A 23,774-nucleotide genomic window follows, 5' to 3' on the forward strand; every position below is an offset into this window, starting at 1 on the left:
TGTAGTTTAAGATAGCCGCCGAGTCAAAGTTGGCTTGCTGCAGTTAAACTCCACCACCCCCCTGTTGATACCGATGCATATGTAGCTAGTTCTGATGTAAGTCTTGCTGAGTACTTTTGTACTCACGTTTGCTTAATTTATGTTTTGCAGAGAGACTTCAGTCTCGCTAGTAGTTCCGCGTGGACTTTGACGTTTAGCTTGATACATCAGCTACGATCTTGTGCCCTCGGCAGGATCTGGTAGATAGTCAGGCTTCTCAGCCTTTTTCATTTGTAGATGTCTGTACTCAGACATGTTAAGCTTCCGCATGTGCTTTGATTTGTATGCTATGATTGTTGGGTCATGAGACCCATGTTTGTAATATCTCGCTCCTTGGAGCCTAATGAATAAATACTTGAGTTGTAGAGTTATGTTGTGATGCCATGTTGTATTTACACATATCGAGCATATTGTGTGTATGATTGAAATGCTTGGTATGCGTGGGATCCGACAATCTAGTTGTTTATCCTTGGCAGCCTCTCTTATGGGGAAATGTAGTCTAGTGCTTCCATGAGCAATAGTAGTCCGCTACAGCCCGGTTCACCAGAGTCCTGTTAGCCCAGCACTACTGCTCAGGACACTTGACTGGCCGGCATGTGTTTCACTTCGTTCCTGTGTCTGTCCCTTCGGGGAAATGTCACGCGGTGACATCCGGAGTCCTGCCTAGCCTGCTACAGCCCGGGTTCCCGGAGTCCTGTTAGCCCAGTGCTACAGCCCGGATTCACACGCTGCTGACCGACATGCTCGATGTGATTCATGTATGCTTGTCCGCATAGGTTGGTGCCGCTTTGGGTTCACGACTAGCCATGTCGACCCGGGTTCCCTGTCATATGAATGCTAGCGACACTATCATATACGTGAGCCAAAAGGCGCAAACGGTCCCGGGCCATGGTAAGGCGACACCCGTGGGAATACCGTGCGTGAGGCCGCAAAGTGATATGAAGTGTTACCGGCTAGATCGATGTGACTTGGAATCGGGGTCCTGACACTCGCATCCTCGGTGGTGTCCGGACACTTTATTCTTGATCCGAAGAACAATTTGTACATCTCTTCGAGCGTCGCGCTGAAGAAGTGTTGAATAGTTCACGGCCCTTCCGGGTTGAACTCCCACATACGGAGAGGTCGACGTTTGCAAGGCAGGGCTCGACGAACTAGCATGACTTGCATTACCGTGACAAGGCCGACGTCCCTCTTGAGGAGATATTGGATGCGACTTTGCAATGTCGGCACGTCATTAACCGGCCCCCAGTCTAGCCCCTTGTTGACCCATGACGCCAGTTGTGGTGGGGGCCTGAACGGAAGGCGGGGGCAGCCACCCACTTAGTACTTCAGGGAGCTGTGATGTGAAACCACTCCCGCTGCCATAAGTTGGATATCTCCGGGAAGGAACCCTTTGTCCATGGGGCATCGACGCCTTTGCTTATTGTGGCACCTCCGCATTCTACGTGTCACCCATCGATCATCTTCGGCTTTACATTGAAGGTCTTGAGCCATAAGCCGAAGTGTGGGGTGATGCGGAGGAAGGCCTCACATACGACGACGAACGACGAGATATGAAGGATGGAATCCGGAGCTAAATCATGGAAGTCGAGCCCATAATGGAACATGAGCCCTTTGACGAAGGGATCAAGACTAAAGCCTAGCCCTCGGAGGAAGTGTGAAACAAATACGACACTCTCATTGGGTTCGGGAGTGGGGATGACCTGTCCTCGGGCAGGCAGCCTGTGCGAGATTTCGGCGGTCAGATATCTGGCCTCCCTTAGCTTCTTGATGTCCTCCTCTGTGACAGAGGAGGGCATCCACCGACCTTGAAGGTTGGATCCGTACATGATTGAAGGTCCAAAGCGCTTAGTCTGAGCCTTGGGTGTTGGAACTCAAGGTGGGGGAAGGATTCGATCGAGCGTGAGAAAAAAGGATAGGCCTTGGTCCCTTTATAAAGAGGGTGAATATCAAGCATCCTCCGCGTGGCCGTTTGGAACTTGCCTAAATCGAGGAGTCATACCGACAGGCACGATTGAGTTACCCACACCCGCATTGATGAGAATCCCGTAATAAGGGGAACACGATCTCTGCTTCGACAAGACGTGCCAATAAAACCGCCTCGCGAGACGTGCAGTGGTGGGCTGGGAAAACGGTTCGAATAATGACCGGGCCATGGTGTGATGTCATGATATGAAAAGTTGTCAGCAGATTAGATTTGTGGAAATATTATTCTCTCTATGGCGGTATGTGGAATCTGTTTTGCAGAGCCGGACACCATCCTTGTGTTCAAAATCTTCTATGGAGTATTTGGAGGAAGAACCCGCCTTGCAATGCCGAAGACAACCTGCGCGCCGGACTCATCGTCATTGAAGCCTGGTTTAGGGGCTACTGAGGAAGTCCTGGATTAGGGGGTCCTCAAACGGCCGGACTATATACTTCAGCCGGACTGTTGGACTATGAAGATACAAGATTGAAGACTTTGTCCCGTGTCCGGATGGGACTCTCCTTGGCGTGGAAGGCAAGCTTGGCAAATACGGATATGTAGATCTCCTCCCTTGTAACCGACTCTGTGTAACCCTAACCCCTTCCGGTGTCTATATAAACCGGAGGGTTTAGTCCGTAGGACAACAACAATCATACCATAGGCTAGCTTCTAGGGTTTAGCCTCTACGATCTCGTGGTAGATCAACTCTTGTAATACTCATATCATCAAGATCAATCAAGCAGGAAGTAGGGTATTACCTCCATCAAGAGGGCCCGAACCTGGGTAAACATTGTGTCCCCCGCCTCCTGTTACCATCCGCCTTAGACGCACAGTTCGGGACCCCCTACCTGAGATCCGCCGGTTTTGACACCGACAACGGGCGAAGCCGGCGCGAGACAGCAGTATAGGTGAGGCGGTGAGCGGAGGTGCAGCGGCGTGGGTCGCAGCCGACGCAGACGGGGCGCTCTTGTGTTGTTTCCCCCTTGGGGCGTCATTCTTGGAGGTGTACACGGGCCCGAGGGGCCAGTGGACGATGGTGGAGCAGTGCTTTATCCTAGATATTGATGGCGGCGGATCTCGGCGGCGTGGCGTAGTGAAGACTCGGCGCGACGATGGACTCGTGCGGGAGGACTACGCGGTCTGGCATCCTGGTGGCGTCGATGGCAGAGAGGCCTAGCAAGGCCGATGCATCAGTATCTATTCTGAAGATGGATTGGTGGAAGATGGTGGTGACGGCCTTTGCAACATGCGCATGTGGTTCCCACTTAGAGTGCGCCGGATCGGTGTGTGACCCAGTACCGGCATTGTGGCTTGGATGGGGTAACCGGCTTTAGATGTTAGGTTTTAGCGTGATGTCTGTTTGATATTCGGCTCGGACATTCGGCATCTCTTCATCAAGGGGATAGTAGTAGCAACAAGTGTTGCTAAGATGGAGACTTCAGTCTTATTCATGTATTATTTTGTAAGGTCCTTAGAGCATCTCTAGCAGATTCCACATAAGTGGTCAAACCCGCAAAATAACCGCTTTATACAGTTCCAGTCGAAAAAACAGGCCCGAACAGACTCCCTAATATCGTCCGACCCTTAATTTTTTTAAGGGGCCCTATAAACGCGAGGCCGAAACCCTTATCTCTACTCCTAATGTCTCAGTTCGTAGGTCGCGTTCCGGGTTTTATTTTCATCCCACCTCACCCGGTCTTTTTTGATACTTCTTTGGTACTTCCTCCCACCTCCCGCTCAGCCGCGAAAAACCAGAAAAACCATGTCGCGATGCCTCTGCAGTCCAGGGCCGCACCTCCCATCGCACCCATCTACAAGCGAAAATTAACCAACGAAATAAAACCTATGAAAATTAACCAGCAAAAAAAACCCTAACCAAATGCACGCACGACTCTCCTGGCCTCCACTCGCACACACGACTCACTGCCCTCGTTCGCCGCCGCCCTTCATCCCTTCGCTGTCGCCCTCGCACATCTAAGCCGCCGCCGCTAAGGATCTCCTCGACCAGCCCCGCCTCTTGCGTCGGCCGCCACCGGCGTGCCTCCGCCCTATCTCCCCCATCGACCGTCGAGCACCTCCTCGTCGTTAAGTCCCTGCACGCACCCCTGCGGCTAACCCTAGCCGCCGAGTTGTGCTGCAGGCAATGAGGAGCGGAGCGAGGCGGGCGCGTCGCTGAGTGGGTGGAGTGGCTGGGGCATCGCGGCGTGGGTGGAGAAGCAGGGGCAGCGGTGGCGCCGTGCAGGGGCGGAGAAGGAAAACGTCCTTCGTGGCGCCGTGCTAGGGCGTCGCGGCGTGTGGATGGCGGCGCTGGCCCTGCTTTTCTCCGGCCGGTGCGCGTGCTGTTCGCCCCGTCCGCAGGTGCTGCGCGTGCTGCGCCGGCCCTACTTCTCCACGGCAGGTGCGCATGATGTGCGCCCCGTGCGCGGGTGCTGTGCTGACTGCTTGCAACCTGCGCGTACGGTGGCCGGCTTGCTAGCTGCGCTTGCTGCTTGTACTACGCTGGCTGTATGTACTGATGTGTGTGACTTCTTTGATTTTCTTTCCAGCGTGCTAATCTTGTTTTGTTGATTTTTTGAGCCGCAGCAGTTCAGGTCAGAGGTCACCAAAACCCATATCCATCATTACTGGTTGGTCCGGTGTCATGGAGCAAGGGCCGCTGGTTTCGCTGTCGTGGGTGGAGGTGCACCATCGAGGAGCAGCAGGGGAGGAGTTGCAGCATCGAGGAGCAGCAGGAGAGGAGGTGCACCATCAAGGAGCAGCAGGGGAAGAGGTTTTGTCATAGATGCGTGGGCGGCGGGCGGATTCAGGACTGGATTTTTACTTTTTGAGACGGAAATACATAAATTCTTAGGTCAGTAACAATAAATCTGATGGTTGCATGCATCTCACTATATGATCGTTAGGTTAATAGTACTCTAGAGAGAATTTCATTTGTATGTTCTTCAGAGTAGAGGTTGATTCATGAAACATTTGTCTAAGCCACACATATGTTATTTCACGTCGACTGATTGTAGGTACTTTGACTTTAGAAGGGATACTTGCCCCTTTGGCGGACGATGTTTTTACAAGGTATACATATGCTGATCTCGTTTCAGATTCAAATCTATCATCACATATACTTCTTACATAATGTGTGAATTCTCAACTGAAACTTGACCAATGCCTAGATTGATATTTTGCCTGTTGTTACCTTCTCATACTTAATGTGCACCAACAGTTCTGAATGAAGCCTAATTAAAATACTAAAGGCAGTAAAAACATAACTGCTGATGATAAGCCATGCAAATAATTGGTCATAGTTTGAACTAGCACCTCTAAATAATATTTTAAGTTTTCTACAATCAGTGCTAGTTGTGGTGATGTGGAACGTTAAGAGTAGTTGATTGGTATGTTCATCAAAGCCAAGCTTTGTAAAATAGGGACTGTCAGATGGCCTTGTAATATAACCATTGTAATTTAACTCATGTAAACTATGCATATGGTGGTTATCTTCTCCTTTCTTTCAGTATTCAATTGTCTATTTTCCTACGCTCTTTGCTTCTTCGGTTTGACTCGTGCAGTACTGTATGTTCTCCAGCATGCCTACACCGATGGGCATTTGGAGGAGCCGGCAACGGTGGCAGTGCTTCATTTTCATGCCAACAATTGAAGTATGGACAAACAAGAAATATCGAGTTGGTACTCTCTATTAGTCTCCTCTATATAATGTATAACCTCTGCTTGCTTCTCATTGAAGATTCTGATGTATAAACCTCTGCTTGCTCTCCAATAGAAAATTCTGTTCGAACATGCAGATTGGCATACTTGCTCAGAAGGTTACAACTGTAGGTAAGGCATCAAACTATATGTCTCAAATTAAGGTTTGTTTTTGGTTGGATGCAATTCTTTCAATAACATTCTTCTATAAATAAACTGAGCTTGCAATTATCTGACCATGTATTTTTGAATTTTGTTTTCTGAACAATCAAAACATCCAGAAGGAAGCAGTTGAGAAGAGAAGCACTTAGGGGATGATGTCGATCTTGCACATTCAGCTTTATGTACGTAGTCTCACTCTCATCTTATTTAGTTTATTTATAGTAGTTGAACAAAGAAATATAGCCTCTTGGGATCTAAATCAGCAATTGTAAAATTGATCGATACTTGTTCTCGCTCACATCAGATGTTAAATTGTTTTATTTTATAGTACATTTGGATGTCGGAGTTCGTTGCAATACCACATAAGCATCATTTGAAAGCTTGATTTTGTCATTGAATTTAATGTATGTGTCCTTATAATATTTTCACCTACACTGGCCTTTTACCTACTCCTATTAATATACAGTAGCAAACAAGTCCTTGACTCCTTCAGGAGTATTCAGTAAGACTAAAAAGCTGAAAATATATTAATGCCTTCAGGTAAATGTTTCTTCGTGTACCATATATGGCAGTTTAGTAAAAAAATAAGAAAACATCGGAGCAAATTAAAATATAATTATGTTTATCAAAAAGGTAGAAGGTAATCGATGAGCAAACATATTTACATTCTAATATTTTTGTTTTCTTTTCTTGATATGTTATTTCCTTTGCTGATCCTTCTCTTCTTCATATGAACAGGCCCCCAGCTAGATTGACGAGAAAGTTTATTTTGCACATGGTCTTTCCTGGTTTTGTCCTTGTAGCAAGAAGTACTTTTTTTATAACAATATCAGCTTTGCTCTGTTGTGTGCAATGATTTCATTAAGGTATAGACCCCCTCCCCCATTCATGGAAGTTACTTCTTTTCAGACAGAGAATGATTATTAGTTTTTATATGGATTTAGAGCACATAAATAATTAGCTCCCATTTTAAGTTTGGTTTTAGAGTTAGCCTTCCAGTTCTGTCCATATTTTTCTTGCTGCCCATATTAATGACCACATATTTTTCAGTCATTGTAGTTGCCCATATGGGCGATGGTTTATTTTAGCCTCGAGGACCTTGCTGGTACGAGATCCAACGGGGAGGAGATTGCTGAGGCGGCTGACTCCTATGCGCTATGTGAAATTAATGGTTGACTTGATTAAGGAGTTATGAACTTTCTCAAATCCTTAAGAGGTTTGCACATCCTATTCCCTTGTTTTGCTTCTGAAATTGTCGTGAGATTACTTGCTACCTTGCAGCATAGCTATCCAATGTTTTCATAAAGAAATTTGTTTTGGTGTATACTTTGGTATTTCTACAAGCACCTGTCTCTGTAGTGTGGAAAAATAAATAAATTAGTTCAATCATTAGGAGCCCATGTATCTACAATTTCAGCATATCCATTACCCTATATTATCAGACGATAGCATACTGCATTGTTTGCCAGTGCTTCTAACTAAACTGGGTGTAAATGAAGAATATAACTAAGTTTATTAAAGGGTCAAGATTGACTCAGCTACCGGCCTAAAAGGACACTTCTTTTGTGAATATTAAAATATTCTAGGTATACAACGCGACTGCCCTCGATCTATCTATTTGCTAGGTCGATCATGGAGCCACTCGCCCGCCGCCGAGGTACGAGATCGCCGCCGCTGACATCTGAGAGGATCCGCCGCCAGACCTCATCCAGGAGCCGTTCGCCGCCGCGGAGGTACGAGAGGAGCCGCCGCCACCTTCATTGCGGACCTCATCGTGGAGCCGTTCGCCGGCGCGGAGGTACGAGAGGAGCCGCCGCCACCTTCATTGCAGACCTCATTGTGGAGCCGTTCGTCGCCGCGGAGGTACGAGAGGAGCCGCCGCCACCTTCATTGCGGACCTCATCGTGGAGCCGTTCGCCTCCACCGCGAGAAGATGCTCGAGGTTGGATCCTTCTCCAGAACCGCCCAACAGGATGGGAGCATCCGCGTGTTCATGCTCTGGCGACGACATGGCCGTTCTTCCACTGGGCCACATCATCACCCACCACCTGTGTGCCTCCTCCGATCTCCATCTCCAACTCTGCTGAGCCTTGAGTACTCATGATAATATTTTATTTCAATTTTCAGTAGCAATGCCTTAGTATCATAGCTCAGTTGATAGTACCTGTTAAATAATCTAGCCAGGACCAGGCTGGTGCCTTTTCATTAGTTTAGGTTGAAGCAGTGACACTGTCTAGCTAGCAAACACATTGATTATAGATATTCCCATACCTCTTTTGTAAAATCAAATATTATACATACATTTTAGTGCGATATGTTTTGCAGGTTTAATTAGTAATTAGTCCATTGATATCAGCCCTCAAATTAAGTAATTCAAATAAGTTAGCATCCATCATGCACTTGAATTATTTTCACATGTCTATTTGTGGTTCAAATTATGTTAAATGAGCAAGCATGTACTGATCGAATTGTATTCTATTTATATTTTAGTAAAGACTTTGTCCTTTTTTGTTTCTATCTTAACAACTTAGTTTGCTTTTGCTAGGTGATTTGATCAGAAATGATGGCAATGAGTTGAGGTAAAGCCAACGAGGAGCACAAGAGAGCATAGTAAACGAATTGGGCAAATCACGGTAATCATTTATTTGAATATCCCATTAGTCCAAAATCCGGATTGTATGGACAAAGATACACCTAAACATGAGTGTTGCCAATCCATGAAAAAACAATGAAAAGTATTGTAAGAAGTAACTTATCATGTCAAAGGGTGTGCTGAGATAAATAATGAAGAACGAAGAGCAACGTGTTTGGTGGGGGTGTGAAATAGGTGCATATTCAGAAATAAAATATAGAACCAGTTAAGGACGGTAAGCATGATAAATACAACTTGAGTGATATTGTGTTGTTCTGTGGCAACACATGGATTTCCATGATGGGACATCGTCCGGAGTATTTGAAGGTTGCCAGTTTAGGTGGGTCAAATAGCATGTGAGCTTATGTCAAAATAGGCATGGTATTTGTTTGATTCTTTTAGGGGTCACTACATGGTGAAAGATGCACAATAAGAAATCATGTAATGCTTGGGTTTTAACTGAATTTAGAGAATTCATTGGATGGTCTGCGAGTGTGCAATCAAACTTGTATGACTTTGACATACAAATGCATTCTGAAAAATGAAAATAATACCATTGTATGTGTTTTAAAGTTTATGTCATAATTCCGTAAAAAAGATGGCATTTTCTACCATATGAAGAAGTTGGTGGTAGAAAAATAATAATTTCTTTGGGCAGTCTCCAGTCTAGAAGGTTGGAACATTGATATATTAGGAAGCATGCATTAGTTCTCCCCATGGAAAATTGTCCAGCTAGAGAATGAGAATAGCAGCACGAATTCCAAATTTATGTGATGTGTTTATTTAAATTAAGAAAATGATGAGATAATTAAAATTCTTCTATGTCTGGATAAAAATTTACAAGAGGGGTGCATTTACAAGAGGGATGCCACTTGTTTGTTGTTTTGCCTCAGTTGCTCTTAACACGTTCCTACCTTCTGTCATGCGATGCCAAAGGCGTTCCAGGAGGCGTTGCGCATGATGGAACGTTGGTAAGTCACAGGTGCACCAGGTCATCATGGCCTCCAACAGTACCACATGGTACATTGAGGTTCACGCATCATTAACAAGTTGAAGATGAAGTTGTGTGAGTCATAAATTGGAGTGGCTCGTGATTCTGTATGTTAGCCCTTCCTTGTAGGTGCTTCTCAAGCTGGAGGACAACATATTAGTCAAGACATTAGGGATCCTCATTGATGTTTTATCTCTCGTCTGCACTTATTTTGTTTGCTCCAGTTATATATATTCTCACGAGTAGATGAGGTGTAAGCATGTGCAATGTAGTTCCTTTTTCTACATATGGTGATTGATTTCTTCTTTGATAACCCAACTAACGGATGGTAATCAATCTTCAAATACCAAAACCAAACGTACAAAGCAACAATCAATTCACGTATCACAATCAGATTCTTCTTTAGTACATAGCTTAACTCATGGATGGTAATCAATCTCCAAACAAAGGAAACAATCACCGTCGTTTACCTCTCGCCAATGTTACATAAAAATAACGTTGAGAATTTAGATGTATTGTTTGTCATGGAGCTGTGGCTGACCGATTTACATGAAATTAATTCCCTCAGTTGTGGTGGCAAATATAATACACATAATCCATATTGTTATGCACTAGCGCATGTGCGTGTAAAATAGACGGATTATGGTCCCTTACCTAATAAGATGGATGTGTGTGTGTTAGAGAGAGAGAGAGGGAGGGAGAGAGTGTGTGTGTGTGAGAGTGTTTGATGGTAAAAAAGGTCGCGAATGTCACTTGATATGTATGAAAATATTAAATGTAATATTAAAATAATTGATATTGAACTCTTAAAGTTAATGTGGTCCCGTTGCAACGCACGGACGTTCTTTTAGTATCTACAATTTTAAAGACAACTTTATCGAGGCCCTGCATACCGGTCAACATTGACGGTTAAGAAATCTCTACTCCCGCCAACACCATGAAGCTCGCCGGGCCGCCCGACCACCGCGCCCGTACGCCGCTCCCGGCCGCCGTGCCTATCCGCCGCTCCCGGCCGCCGCGCCCGTCCGCCGCCCCCGGCCGCGCTAGCTAGCTGTGAAACGATGCAAGCAAGCTAGCTAGCCCCGGCCGTGTCTCTCGCTGCATCGACGGAGGAGCTAGCTAGCTCGCCCCTAGATGGATTCGAGCTGAGCTAGCTAGCTAGCTAGCTCTCGATCGATTCGAGCCCCGACGGAGGAGCTTGCTGGCTGGGCACTTTATGCCCTTCGTAGTTGGTTGTCTGCGGCTTCATTTTTAACAGCTTCGTGTGCTATTCATTGATTTCGCGGGAGCAAGCTAACTGACCATGGACATGGATGAGAGAAAGAAGAAAACGTGAGGAAAGAATATAAGTGAATATTTCGTTTTACAGCTTAAGTTTGAGGGGTCTATTCTACCGCAGCTAAAACTAACCTGTAAAAGAGCATATTCCACGAATATCCTTTTATACGCGTCCGTTTTGCCGGGTCTACCTCTGCGGCCGTCTACGCCGACCTGCAAAACCTTTTTCCGCGAACTGCAAATGCGTTTTATGGGTCGGCGGGATGCGGGGTCTGCTAAAGATGCTCTTATTAATAATTAATAAACTGGTTGTATACATCGCCCAGATGCAGAGAGCGGGGGTATATCCTCCTTTAATTATCTCAGCCCTTATGTAATTACTTTTACTTAATTTTCAAACTAATTATCTCAGCCCCTGATTTTCACCGGGGTAGACCCCTTGCTCCTCCTACACATGAACATTTAATATACACAGTAGGAAGGAACTACAACTGTGTTTCCCATAAAAGACCATTTAAACGGATCTCTATGTATTTCTGGACAGTATCATATCAAATACTACTATTTCCATGTAGCAGCATTGTACCCAAAAATCGTTACAGACCACCAGCCAGATGCTAAAGATGAGAGCAAAATCACAAGGTAGATCACTGTCTATTCAGCATCTTGAGCAACTACTACTGAGTGTCAAAACGACGTACTACCCTGTTCTACAAGCATTCTCCCCGCCAACAGCTCTGACAGTCCGATGTACACTAGCAGTTGCTCCAGGATAAGCTACTCTCTGAGCAAAAACGAACGAGAAAAACCCAACCACTTGATAGCGGTGAGAGAATCGAGCATGAACCCCAAACCATGTCGCTTCACCCCTGCATGATGTTCAATTCCGCGCATTGACGTTTGGGTACACCAACGTGTTGTCCACTGAAATTCCATCAACATCGAGTAGTCAGTCCTGACAATTGGTTATCTTATCTATGAGTGCTTGGTGAGGACAGTGAAGAATTCTTACGGACCTGGTGTGCCGTGGGTGATGACGACGATGTCGAGGCGGTCGTTGCCGATGGGCAGGTCGATGAGGAGAGGGGAGAGGTCGGCGTAGGCACCGGCGCGGACGCAGAGCGTGGTGTGGAGCGCCGACCGGTTCTGGCCCAGCAGGTTGGCCAGCGTCAGCCGCAGCTGCATGAGGCTGTTGGTGCTGATCCGCACCGTCCGCCACCCTGTCTCGTCTATGTCCCCGTCCACGCCGGCGCGGATGTACCGGACCTGCCGCGCCACCTCCTCCTCCGTCGGCGGGCGGCGCCGCCTCCGCATCGGCTGCACGTCGGATGGAACCGATCGATCACGATCAATCGCCATGCAAATATACAATGCGGGAATCGCCGGGGCAATGAGAACCTGTGGCGGTGGATCGAGGAGGGTAGGGCGGTCCAGGCGAAGGGGCACGACCTCGACGTCCCACTGCAGCATGGCGCTGGCGTCGTCCCCGGCGACGGTGACGGCCGTGCGCCACCGGACGTACTTGCCGTTGGCGCGGAGGTACCGGCCCCCGGCGCTGCGGATCACGAAGGAGCCCTGCCGCCGGATGGCCTGCCAGAGCATGCACCTCGGCGTGTTCGGGTGCGGCCGGGCCTGCTGCGCGGCCTGGACGCCGTGGCCGGGCCCCGTGGCGGCCTGCACATCCGTGGCGAAGAGGTAGCGGCCATAGGCGCCGCGGAGGAGGACGAAGGGCCCGCCCTCGGCGCCCTCCACCGCGCCCTCCATGGCCTGCACCGCCCACACCGTGTTGTGCGCGCCGCGCTGGCTGGACAGGCACACGCCGTGCCCGTCGTCGTCCGCCGCCAGGTACTTGGTCCGCCGCACCCGGCACCGGAGCCGCACGAAGTGCACTTCGTCGAACACCTCCATCGGCCGGATCGGTCGATCCGGAGAGCGATGGATGCGGGGAGACTGGATCGAGGCTGGGTTTCTTGGTTCCTCGAGGAGGGAGACATGAGAATTAGTTTGTTCAGATGCATGGTTACGGGTGGCCGCGTGCGCTCCACAGCGGGAGTGTGTTTGAAGCGGGCGTACCACGTAGGAGTACCTCACTGGAGTTATCCAACACGGTAAAGTTTCTCTGGCTTAGGCTACATGAAACTTCTTATCTCCACCCCTTCAACATTGCTTTGAGATCCGTACTCTTCAACTAACTTACAGCAAGAAGATTTCTCTTTTTTGTTTCTCTCAAATGAAAAAACATATAAACTTCAAACTTTGCAGATCAAACAAAATTTACAACTTCAATGTGTGAAAAAACTTTCAGATTTTTTGGACCAACATAAATATACAAAATGAGGATTTTTTTTATTAAAAAAATAAATTTTAGCATTTAAAATGCATGAAAAAATCTGAAGTTTTTGCCCACATAGTAATTAGAATGTTTTGTTGTCCTGCAAAGTTTGAAGTTTATACGTTGTTTCGTTTGAGAGAAACAAAAATGACAAATATGCCTGCACGGATCATGATGCAAAAATGAATGGCTAAGATAAGGGGTACCACGTAGCTTGAGCTACACGACATCCAACACCTGCATGTCACTTGTTTAAACATTTCGCGGCAAATTAAAGATGATGACTAAGGCAGCTCAAAAAAAAAGAGATGATGAATAAGGTGGGCTATCGTCACCTACGAAAATTCATCCAAGAACAATGCATAGAATAGTTGTCATTTTGTGTTTTTTTCTAGGTAGCAACCATGATACCGTGCATGTTTTTTTTCTTTAATCGGTTTTTTTGTGTGGAAAGACTTTTGATATACTCATCACCAATCATGGCAGTATGACGAACACCAGAAATAATAAAAATTATGTCCAGTGTCATAGACCACTTAGCGACGACTACAAGAGTTGAAACGAGTTGAAGGCGCGCCGCCCGCAATCGCCCCTCCCTCGTCGAAGCCGGAAAAAACTATTCCTAGTAGACAGTCGGGAAGTCACCATGCCAAGACCCCGTAGGACCTGCGCACCAGACAACAACCATCGCCGATGAAGAGTAGCGTAGATCAAAAGGATCCAACCTGAAGACACACAATCGTAGACGAATGATTAACATATCCGAGCAGATCCACCAAAGATAGATCCGCCGAAGACACATCTACCGACGGTGCTAGACGCACCACCGGAACGGGGCTAGGCGGGGAGAACCTTAATCCATCTTCAAGGAACCGTCGCCGTCTCGCCTTCCTGAGAAGGACACAGACCCTAACAAAGCACAAAGCAACATCTAAAACGGAGCCCTCCCACCGGCAAAGGCCGGGTTCCACCACGCCTCCATGGCCCTAAGACCATCGGAGATGAGGCGGACCGGCGGCAGAACCGGTGGGAGGTGGAGAAAACCTAAGCTTGGGAGAGGAGGCAAGCTAGAAAACGCTATTCTTTATCCGGGCTTAATCCCTTTCAGTTACTCGCATAACAAAAATACAAGAGTCTCACGGGTGTTCAAGGGACGGGGAAGGGAGAGTAGTGAGTTCCGCACTAAATAGAAAACCTATTGGTGCAATAGTTTGCCCCCTTTTGTTTTGGAGATTGTTGTCAGAAATAACCATGCACTGATTTTTTTGCTAGTGCACACTGAGAGAAATAGTCCATGCAAGCCCAAGGAGAATGCTATGTTCGGTGTTGAAGTTCGAAGAGCTTCACCGAAGATTATCTGTGTGGCATAGAAGGAAGAGCTACATGTCGAGAAGAAATGAAAGTGAGAAGATTGTATAGGAATTGACCCCTCAAAATTATTGCTGACGCAAAGCAATATTCGTTCGGTGTGTCCGCGGTAGAATGACTGTTGTCATTCTTCTTTCTATTATTTGAGTCATAGGACCTCCGTACTATTAATAGAGGAATGGGTTCTCAAAGATTAGGTTTTCTGTGATGCTTAGCCGAAACCTATGGAAGACTGAGAGAAATCTCTTTTTGTTCCGAATGATTACCTGTCAGCAGAAGGCGTTGTTCTTCGAAGCTGTAGGAGATATATATCTTTCGCACCGAGGAGTTAGCATTTCTTGCTCCGCAAAGAATGTTGCCATTTTGCTCAAAATTTGATCGTTGGAAACGTGTTGTTCGGCCAACTTTGTCTGTTGACTGCTCCGGTTATGATTCTAAGAAGATTGATTGAGCATCCCCTCTCGAGAGATTTGAGTTTAAGATGCACTGAGAGAAAATCAAGAGCCAACACTTAGACAGAGGTTGAGCATCATAGTAGTTCTGAGTTACATTTCGTGTACCTATTACTCTTGAGAGCTACGCATTCTCTAGACAGATAGGTGTCAGCTTCAGCGTCGAAGAGTAATTGTCTTCACCAAGCAAAGTCTTCAGCAATCAAGAGTAATTATGGTTCATGAAGAAGTCTGACGAAGGTTTGGAGATCGCCGACAAGTATCTACCACGAGTGAAATCAACCGAAGTCTGGTCAGCTTCAGGTTGAAGGAGAATAGTACGGAGAGAGGTTTGCTCATGTGTTCATCACAAGTCTCTCCAATCAGATGTAGTCTTTTGGCAGAAGGATGAACTGGTCTACCAAATCCATCTGTCGCCATCGAGCACCACTGGTCCTTTCTACTCTACTACTATCCCTTCAATAATCTTTATTGTGTGCTCTGTAGTTCGATAGTTTTCATGATCATACATTCATTGCAGTAGCATATTTGCTTTCATCCTATATTATCTTTGCATACCATTCTCTCGATCACTCTTCCGTTCATTCGTTGTTTACTTTTCTTTCGTGTGTCAGTAATCATTCAATCTCTATTTTGTTCGTAAGCATCTTCGCTCTTGTTGTTCTCTCTCATGATGTTCTATCTACTAGCTTACCGTGTTGCCATTGTGGTCATTAAGATAGTGAGCTATTATTCTCTAACGATCATAACATCTTTCCACAAACGATTTCTTAGATCTTCCTTCACCTTTCGTTCGGTCTGTTTGTGCTCCTTTTATCTTCTGTCCTTGATCTACTCTAGTTATTCCACCGTTGAGTTTGGGTTTGGTTCAAATACACGAAAGAAATATTGAAGCTCCCATTCACCCCACCCCCCTCTGGTCGATATACTCTCGGTCCTAACAAAACCCATTATAGTTGCCCGCGATCGAAACGAGTATTGTGGGGAGAAAATTTACTAGCACCTTGATAAGCACTAACCTAATGGACTAGCTACTAGACAGTCGCCTGATTTTAGGGAATGTGTCAGTTGATTCCTAACCAACCGACTGAACCAAAATTGTGGTCAGTCAATTTTCTTTGAGACAATGTTATAGTACAACTTAAGCCCTTTTTCACACAGAACCAAGAGAAGCTCACAAGACTTCTTGGGCCAATGCAAAACAATGACCCATTGATGAACAAAAAAAATAGAGTTTTCTAATGGAGAATAAATTAGTTAATGCACAAACAACGAACAAATTTGTAGACAACTTACACAAAAATTGCGCATTTCTACAATATGCAAGAACAATCATATAGGAGTGGAATTTATGCAAAAAAATAAATTTTGTGAAAAGGAATGAATTATTTATTTTTATATTTGCAATCTCACATGTGCAAATTTATTTTATACATGCATACAATACATATACACATATGTATATGAAAAAATGTATTATTACTGTGAAAAATAAGCATATACTAGTGAGATTTCCGCAAAAAATGTGTTTTTTAAAACGTAATGGATTAGTGACATAGGTATTACCTTTACAAAAGAAAATAAAATGAAAACTAAAATAAAATAAAAATGAAGTAAAAATTAAAACAAAATAATAGTTAAATGAAGTTTTATATGGAGGAATGAATTTCTGGCATTGGTTTCACCCTTTCAGGAGAAACAAAATAAAAAACCAAAATAATGAACTTTTATAAAAAAAACCTGTTAAGAAGAAACAAAAAAGAAAAAGAAAAAACATGTCAAAATGTGCAAACAACTTTGCACTGAAATTTTGTACTTGCATATATACCATTATTACACTTTTTGCATACACACTAATTCATAATTGCAAAATAATGAATTTTTCAAAGAAAAAATAAATTAGTGGTATTACTATTACCCTTTAAGAAAAAGGAAAATGAAAAATATTAAAACCAATAATGGTAAAATTTGCACAAACATTATACATAAATTGTGTGTAATAGTGGAATTTCACAAAAATAAATTAAAACCCTAAAAAATAATCAAAATAGTAAAGTTTTCTAATGAAGAATGAATTTAATGACATCGGTATTAGCCTTCAAGAGAAAATAATATGAAAAGTTTTGAAACAAATAATGACAAAATTTGCACACAATGTACATAAAAATTGTGCCTTTTTATAATATGCAAAAATAAGCATACAACAGTATCACAAAAAGGAAGTTTCCTAAGGAATGATTTAGTGGCATCGGTATTAGTATTAAAGGAAAAATGAACCAAAATAATCAAAATAATAAAGTTTTCTAGAAAAAAGAATTAATGGATTTAGTATTACCTTTTTAAGAAGAATGAAAATGAAACAAAAACTAAAACAAAATCTAAAGCTTTTTGAGAAAGAGTGAACTGGTGGCATTGGTATTACCCTTTAAGAAGAAAGAAAATAAATACAAAAACTAAAACAAATCATAATAATTAAGTTTTCGAAGGAAGAATGACCTAGTGGCATTGGTATTACCTTTTAAGAAGAAAGAAAATGAAACAAAAACTAAAGTAAAATCAAATACTAAAGGTTTTTCTAAGGAACAATGAATTACTCGCATTGATATTACCCTTTTAGAAGAAAGAAATGAAACAAAAACTAAAATGAAATCAGAATGATGAAGTTATTTAAGGAAGAATGAATTATTGGCATGGGTATTACCCTTTAAGAAGAAGAAAATGAAAAGGATATTAAACAAATAATGACAAAAATTGCACTAATTTACACATAAATTGTGTTTTATTATAATATGCATATAATAGTGGGATTGTAGCAAAAAGAAGTTTCCTAAGAAGGAAAGGATTAGTGCCATTGATATTACCCATAAAGAAGAAAGAAAATTAATCAAACTAAAAAATGAAGAAGCGAAATTAATTAGTGGCATTGGTATTACCTTTTAAAGAAAGAAAATGAAACCAAACTAAAAAAATGAAGAAGTGGAATTAATTAGTGGCATTTGTATTACCCTTTAAGAAGAAAGAAAATGAAAACAAACTAAAAATGAAGAAGTGGAATTAATTAGTGGCATTGGTATTAACCTTTAAGAATAAATAAAAAGATAAATATTGAGAAAATAATGATAAAATTCGCACACAATTTATACATAAATTGCGCTTTTTTAATGTGCAAGCATAAGCATATAATAGTGGGATTTCAGAAGAAAAAAATTCCTAAGAAAGTATGAATTAGTGGAAATGATATTGCCCGTAAAGAAAGAAAATAAAACTAAAACTAAAAAAATGAAGAGTAGAATGAATTAGTTACATTGGCATTATCATTTAAGAAGAAATAAAAAAAACTTGCACGCAACTTTACACTTTTTTAATATGTAAGAAATAAACATATAGGTGTCCAATTTTCAAACCATAGTATAATTTATATACATATTGTATAGTATTTGCATGTATACATTTTACAGTCACACATCCTAAAAATACCCATAAAACCCCGCTAAAAAGAAAAAAGAAAGGAAAAAAGCATTTTTTTCAACAAAAAATTCATCAAAACAGAAAAGTGAAAAGCAACGTCGGCCCATAAGCATGCAACATGAAATGGGCTTTAGCCCAAGAAGAAATAGACTGACCCGAAACAATAGTCAGTCTAAATTTGGGCCCAAAACATCACAACAGGCACAAACATAAAAGGAACCACTTTTGGGAGTGTAAGGGGGAGATCAGGTGTTTAAAAAGGAAACGGAACGTCTACGCAGCGACGCTCTGTGAGTGGGGTCATCACATGCAGAGATTAAGATCAATAATCGCCTGATTGAGCTGTACTTACGGGAAGAACTAATGTGGAGGCAACGGTCCCGCGTGGAGTGGCTCTCAGCAGGGGATCGCAACTCGCATTTTTTTCACATGAGAGCTTTCATGCGTCAGCGAAAAAAATCTTATCAAGGCCTTGCAGCATCCGAATGGGCAAGTGACAGATGATATGACAAAGATGCAACAGATGGCTCTCGACTTTTACAAAAAAATATACACCTCTGAAGGGGTATAGGGAGTTCATGATGTGCTTCAGCATGTACCTGTGAAAGTCACGCAGGCAATGAATGAAACCCTACTGGCCCCGTATAGTGAAAAGGAGGTGAAGTATGTGCTTTTTCAAATGTTTCCCACAAAAGCTCCGGGCCCTGATGGCTACCCAACACACTTCTTTCAGAGGCATTGGGATATTTGTAGTGAGGTGGTGACCAAGTCAGTTCTAGCTATTGTGAAGGGGGAGGAGAGCCATGCGTGCTTAAATGATACTTTGTTGGTTCTCATTCCCAAGTTATCAAACCCAACGTTACTATCTCAATTTCGCCCAATAAGTTTGTGTAACGTCTTTTACAAGATTTCTTCGAAGGTGCTCTCAAACCGCTTGAAGCTTCTCCTCCCGGATATTATTTCAAAGAAACAATCAGCCTTTGTACCGGGGAGACTGATAACATACAACATTATCTCTGCTTACAAATGCTTGCATTTTATGAAGAGAAATAAATCAAAAAACAATAGCTATGCTGCACTAAAGCTTGATAAGATGAAGGCTTATGACCGTGTGGAATGGTCCTACTTGAGGTCTATGATGGAAAAACTGGGCTTTGCACCATCTTGGGTTGACATTGTGATGAACATGGTGAGCTCAGTATCTTTTTCTGTTAAGTTTAATGGTGTGAAGTCCGACGTGTTTAAACCCTCACGAGGTATTCGACAGGGAGACCCAATCTCTCCATGCCTTTTCTTGATAGCAGCGGAGGGCCTTTCGTGCCTCTTAAAATCCCAGAACCAGTCATCCCAGCTCAGCGGCATTAAGGTGGCACCGTCGGCACCGGCGGTGAATCATCTTTTATTCGTGGATGACAGCCAGCTGTTTTTCAGGGCGAGTGTTAATGGAGCAGAAAAAGTGTCAAACCTATTGGATACTTACTGTATGGCTTCGGGACAGGGAATCAATAAGGAAAAATCCTCAATTTTCTTCAGCAAGGGCTGCCCTGAGATAGTGTGCAACGCTATTAAAGGTTACTTCTAGGTTCCTAACGGATCCTTGAGTGACAGGTACCTGGGCATGCCAACTGACGTGGGCCATTCAAAGAAGGGAACTTTCAAATATTTGAGTGATAGGGTTTGGGATAAGGTCAAAGGCTGGATGAGCAAGTGCCTCTCGGCTAGGGGGAAAGATGTACTTATCAAACCTGTTGCTCAAGCTATCCCGGTTTACTCTATGTTGTGCTTCAAGTTACCGAGAGGTTTATGTGATCATATAAAGTCTATCATTCAGAAATTCTAGTGGGGATGCAAACAAGGAGGACGTAAGCCAGCTTGGGTCTCTTGGGATGTGATGACGCGACCAAAGCATCTAGGAGGCCTTGGCTTTAGAGACCTCGAGTTGTTTAACTTGGCTCTACTGGCTCGCCAAGCATGGAGACTGCTTCAGGAACCAACGAGCCTGAGTGCAAGGATTCTTAAGGCTGCTTACTACCCAGATGGTACGATCCTGGAGGTGGAGCTGGTACAAGACCATCTCAAATTTTGGCGGGCTATTCTGGATGGCCGGGACTTGCTATGGCAAGGAATCATTCGCCGGATTGGTAATGGCCAAACGACGGATATATGGGTTGATAACTGGATACCAAAGGAGATGACTCCACGACCGATCACTTCGCTTGTGGTAGATCCTCCAAGGTACGTCTCAGAGTTACTTGTCCCGGCCACGACATCGTGCAATGAGGCTCTAGTTAGAGCAGTTTTTCTGCCTATCGATGCCAATGCTATACTTAAAATACCCATCTGCACATGCAATATAGAAGATTTTTGGTCTTGGTACCCAGATAAGAAAGGCAATTTCATTATGAGCTCGACTTACAAATTTTTGCAAAATACCAAGCTACATAGGGAGGAATGGTTGCAAGGGAGAGGTGGGTCATCCAACTCTGACAGAGATGACAAATCCTGGAGCTCGTTGTGGAAGCTTAAGGTCCCTTCAAAGATAATAAGGATCTTCCTATGGAGACTGGCGCATCATTCGCTTCCAACAACAGATGTTTTGAAAAGAAGAAACATGGCAGTACAGGATGCATGTCCGTTATGTGGATGCGAGGACTCATGGAGACATGCTCTGGTGGCATGCACCATGTCACGCTGCGTTTGGGCCTTGGCAGAAGTCATGCTTGTAGCCCGGATGTCTGAGAATGTGGAAGCTAATGGTAGAATTTGGCTGTTTGAGCTATATGAGACTCTGGATCATTCCAGCTTCATGAGAATGGTCATTACTCTATGGTCTATTTGGTATGCAAGACGAAAGGCCATATATGAATCTATTTTCCAAAGTCCACAACAAACTACAAGCTTTGTCAATAAATTCATCAATGATCTGGGTCTCATCACAGCCGGGAGCGAACGTCAAAGCCCGACCACTACTGCGCAAGCCCGGCCGGAGCGATGGCTGCCACCCCCGAGTGGCAGTGTCAAGATCAATGTAGATGGAGCAGTGGCGAGGTCACGCCTTGGAGGAGCGGTAACCGTACTATGCCGTGATCGGGAGGGCTTATACTTGGGGTCCTCTGCTGTGGTTTTTCATCACACCAGGGATCCCCTTCTTCTAGAGACATATGCTTGTCGGGAGGCGCTGGCACTCGCGGACGACCTGGCGGTCAGGAATATTTGTGTGGCATGCGACTGCCAAGAGGTGGTAAATGACATCAACAGGGGTATTGGAGGCCCCAATGCGTCAATAGTTTATGAAATATTGAGTCATTGTAAGAGTTTCATTTCTTGCTCTTTTATCCATGAGCGTAGGAACTTTAATTTCGAGGCTCACAATCTCGCTAAATTTGCTTGTAATCTAGGCGTAGGTCGTCATGTTTGGTTGGGCACTCCTCATGACCCAACCCTTGTACCTATGACCTTTCCTTTGAATGAATAAAGACAACGAGATTTATCAACAAAAAAACAAAGCACGAATCTTGAAGCAGCAATCAACGCACCAAAAAATCGACTGACCCAAATTTGATTTTCATGCAACTTACATATAGCTAATATGATAACCTAATCATAAATATGAGGGAAAGTGGGAAACATAACATTTCAAAACAACATAAACTGAGCAAAGCACCACGACAAAACGACTCCCCGCAAAGAAGCAACATCAACAAAAGCATGTCCGATGGATGAATCCCTTAAGTCTGGCCAATTATCGTTAGGGCAAAGGTCAGTGCCAGCACACACCCAACAGTGTGCTAAATAACTCTAGCAACATAATTGGTAAAAAATGTGTGTTGAGCCATTTCAAACTCATAACAAAAGGAGCATTTAGGATTACCACCCCAATTCTTATGTTTCATGACCTCTCTGGTGAGCACAACATTCTGGAACAATTGCCAAAGCAAAAAATGGATTTTAAGAGGAATTTTGGCTTTCCAGATCCATTTGTAATTATCTAGACAAATCAATCGCTAGTGGTTCATAAATTGATTTAGTATGGAACACATTTTTTCCTAGGCCCGAGTATATCTCATCTTCGATCACACCATTAATAGTTTCTTTAACCTCCCTTCATTGTTGATCAAGTACATGAGATAATCTCATCCTAAAGAAAGTGTTGTCCACATCAAAGGAACATGCTTGTACAGTACAAATAAGGGGAGTTGCAAATATTGAATAGAAGGGAATTTCTCACACATAGGTGGCTTATCATTCAAAAGGATCCCTCCATGTCGTGGCTAAGTTAACATGTTTCACATTGATTCTTCTTCCAGCTATGTAAAATTCTTTAACATTAAGTAAGGTTTTCCAGCAAGTGAAATAAAATTTAGCTTTAACAGTAGCTGACAATACAAACTTTGAGGTATTTAGCTCTGACTACTTCTTGCTATAATCCATATCCCTTTTCCGGTTTTCCACTACCACTTGGTGAGAAGTTTGACATTTTGTTTTCTCAAATTTTGAACCCCTAGCTCCCTCCTTTTTAGATCTACACACTTAGGATATTTTACCAAATAGTATCTTTTCATATTACTACCCCATTGCCAAAAGAATCTCCTTTTAAGATCCAAAACCTGTATTCGAAACTAAAGAAAATCATTGAATAAAATTCTAGATATATAGATATACTTTGTATACTTTATCATGACGGCTTAGATGAATCACCATGCTACATCCTCTTGAACTACACCAATCAGCTTTGTGGTGCTATGTTTCACCCAAAAATCGATCAAATAAAAAATCGCTCGAATGCTCACCGATAAAACTTTTAGGCAAAGTTGTTGGAAATATGCCCTAGAGGCAATAATAAAAGTATTATTATTATATTTCTTTGTTCATGATAATAGTCTTTTATTCATGCTATAACTGTATTATCCGGAAATCGTAATACACGTGTGAATACATAGACCACAATATGTCCCTAGTGAGCCTCTAGTTGACTAGCTCGTTGTGATCAACAGATAGTCATGGTTTCCTGGCTATGGACATTGGATGTCGTTGATAACGGGATCACATCATTAGGAGAATGATGTGATGGACAAGACCCAATCCTAAGCATAGCACAAAGGTCGGTTAGTTCGTTTGCTAGAGCTTTTCCAATGTCAAGTATCTCTTCCTTCGACCATGAGATCGTGTAACTCCCGGATACCGTAGGAGTGCTTTGGGTGTACCAAACGTCACAACGTAACTGGGTGACTATAAAGGTGCATTACAAGTATCTCCGAAAGTGTCTGTTGGGTTGACACGGATCGAGACTGGGATTTGTCACTCCGTATGACGGAGAGGTATCTCTGGGCCCACTCGGTAATGCATCATCATAATGAGCTCAAGGTGACCAAGTGTTTGGTCACGGGATC

The 23,774-nt window shown here is 43.7% G+C and overlaps 1 protein-coding gene across 1 annotated transcript; it reads right to left on the reverse strand.

Annotated features, from left to right (window-relative positions):
• Nucleotides 1–11,241: 11,241 nt before the first annotated feature.
• LOC123079345 (uncharacterized) lies at nucleotides 11,242–12,789 on the reverse strand. The gene is made up of 3 exons (XM_044502138.1): nucleotides 12,163–12,789; nucleotides 11,781–12,081; nucleotides 11,242–11,688 (listed from the first exon to the last, which is right to left on the reverse strand). The coding sequence occupies exons 1-3, from the start codon at nucleotides 12,670–12,672 to the stop codon at nucleotides 11,645–11,647; spliced, it is 855 nt and encodes a 284-aa protein (XP_044358073.1). The 5' UTR covers nucleotides 12,673–12,789; the 3' UTR covers nucleotides 11,242–11,644.
• Between the last annotated feature and the right edge of the window lie 10,985 nt (nucleotides 12,790–23,774).

Source organism: Triticum aestivum, chromosome 1A (genome assembly GCF_018294505.1).
Source record: "Triticum aestivum cultivar Chinese Spring chromosome 1A, IWGSC CS RefSeq v2.1, whole genome shotgun sequence".
NCBI lineage: Eukaryota > Viridiplantae > Streptophyta > Magnoliopsida > Poales > Poaceae > Triticum > Triticum aestivum.

Excerpts from the sequence above, each read along its gene's own strand:
- LOC123079345 (XM_044502138.1), bottom strand. The coding sequence starts at position 12,672 with ATGGAGGTGTTCGACGAAGTGCACTTCGTGCGGCTCCGGTGCCGGGTG. Across the intron at positions 12,082-12,162 it reads TCCTCGATCCACCGCCACAG|CCGATGCGGAGGCGGCGCCG; the intron begins GTTCTCATTGCC and ends TCCGACGTGCAG. Across the intron at positions 11,689-11,780 it reads CATCACCCACGGCACACCAG|TGGACAACACGTTGGTGTAC; the intron begins GTCCGTAAGAAT and ends ATGGAATTTCAG.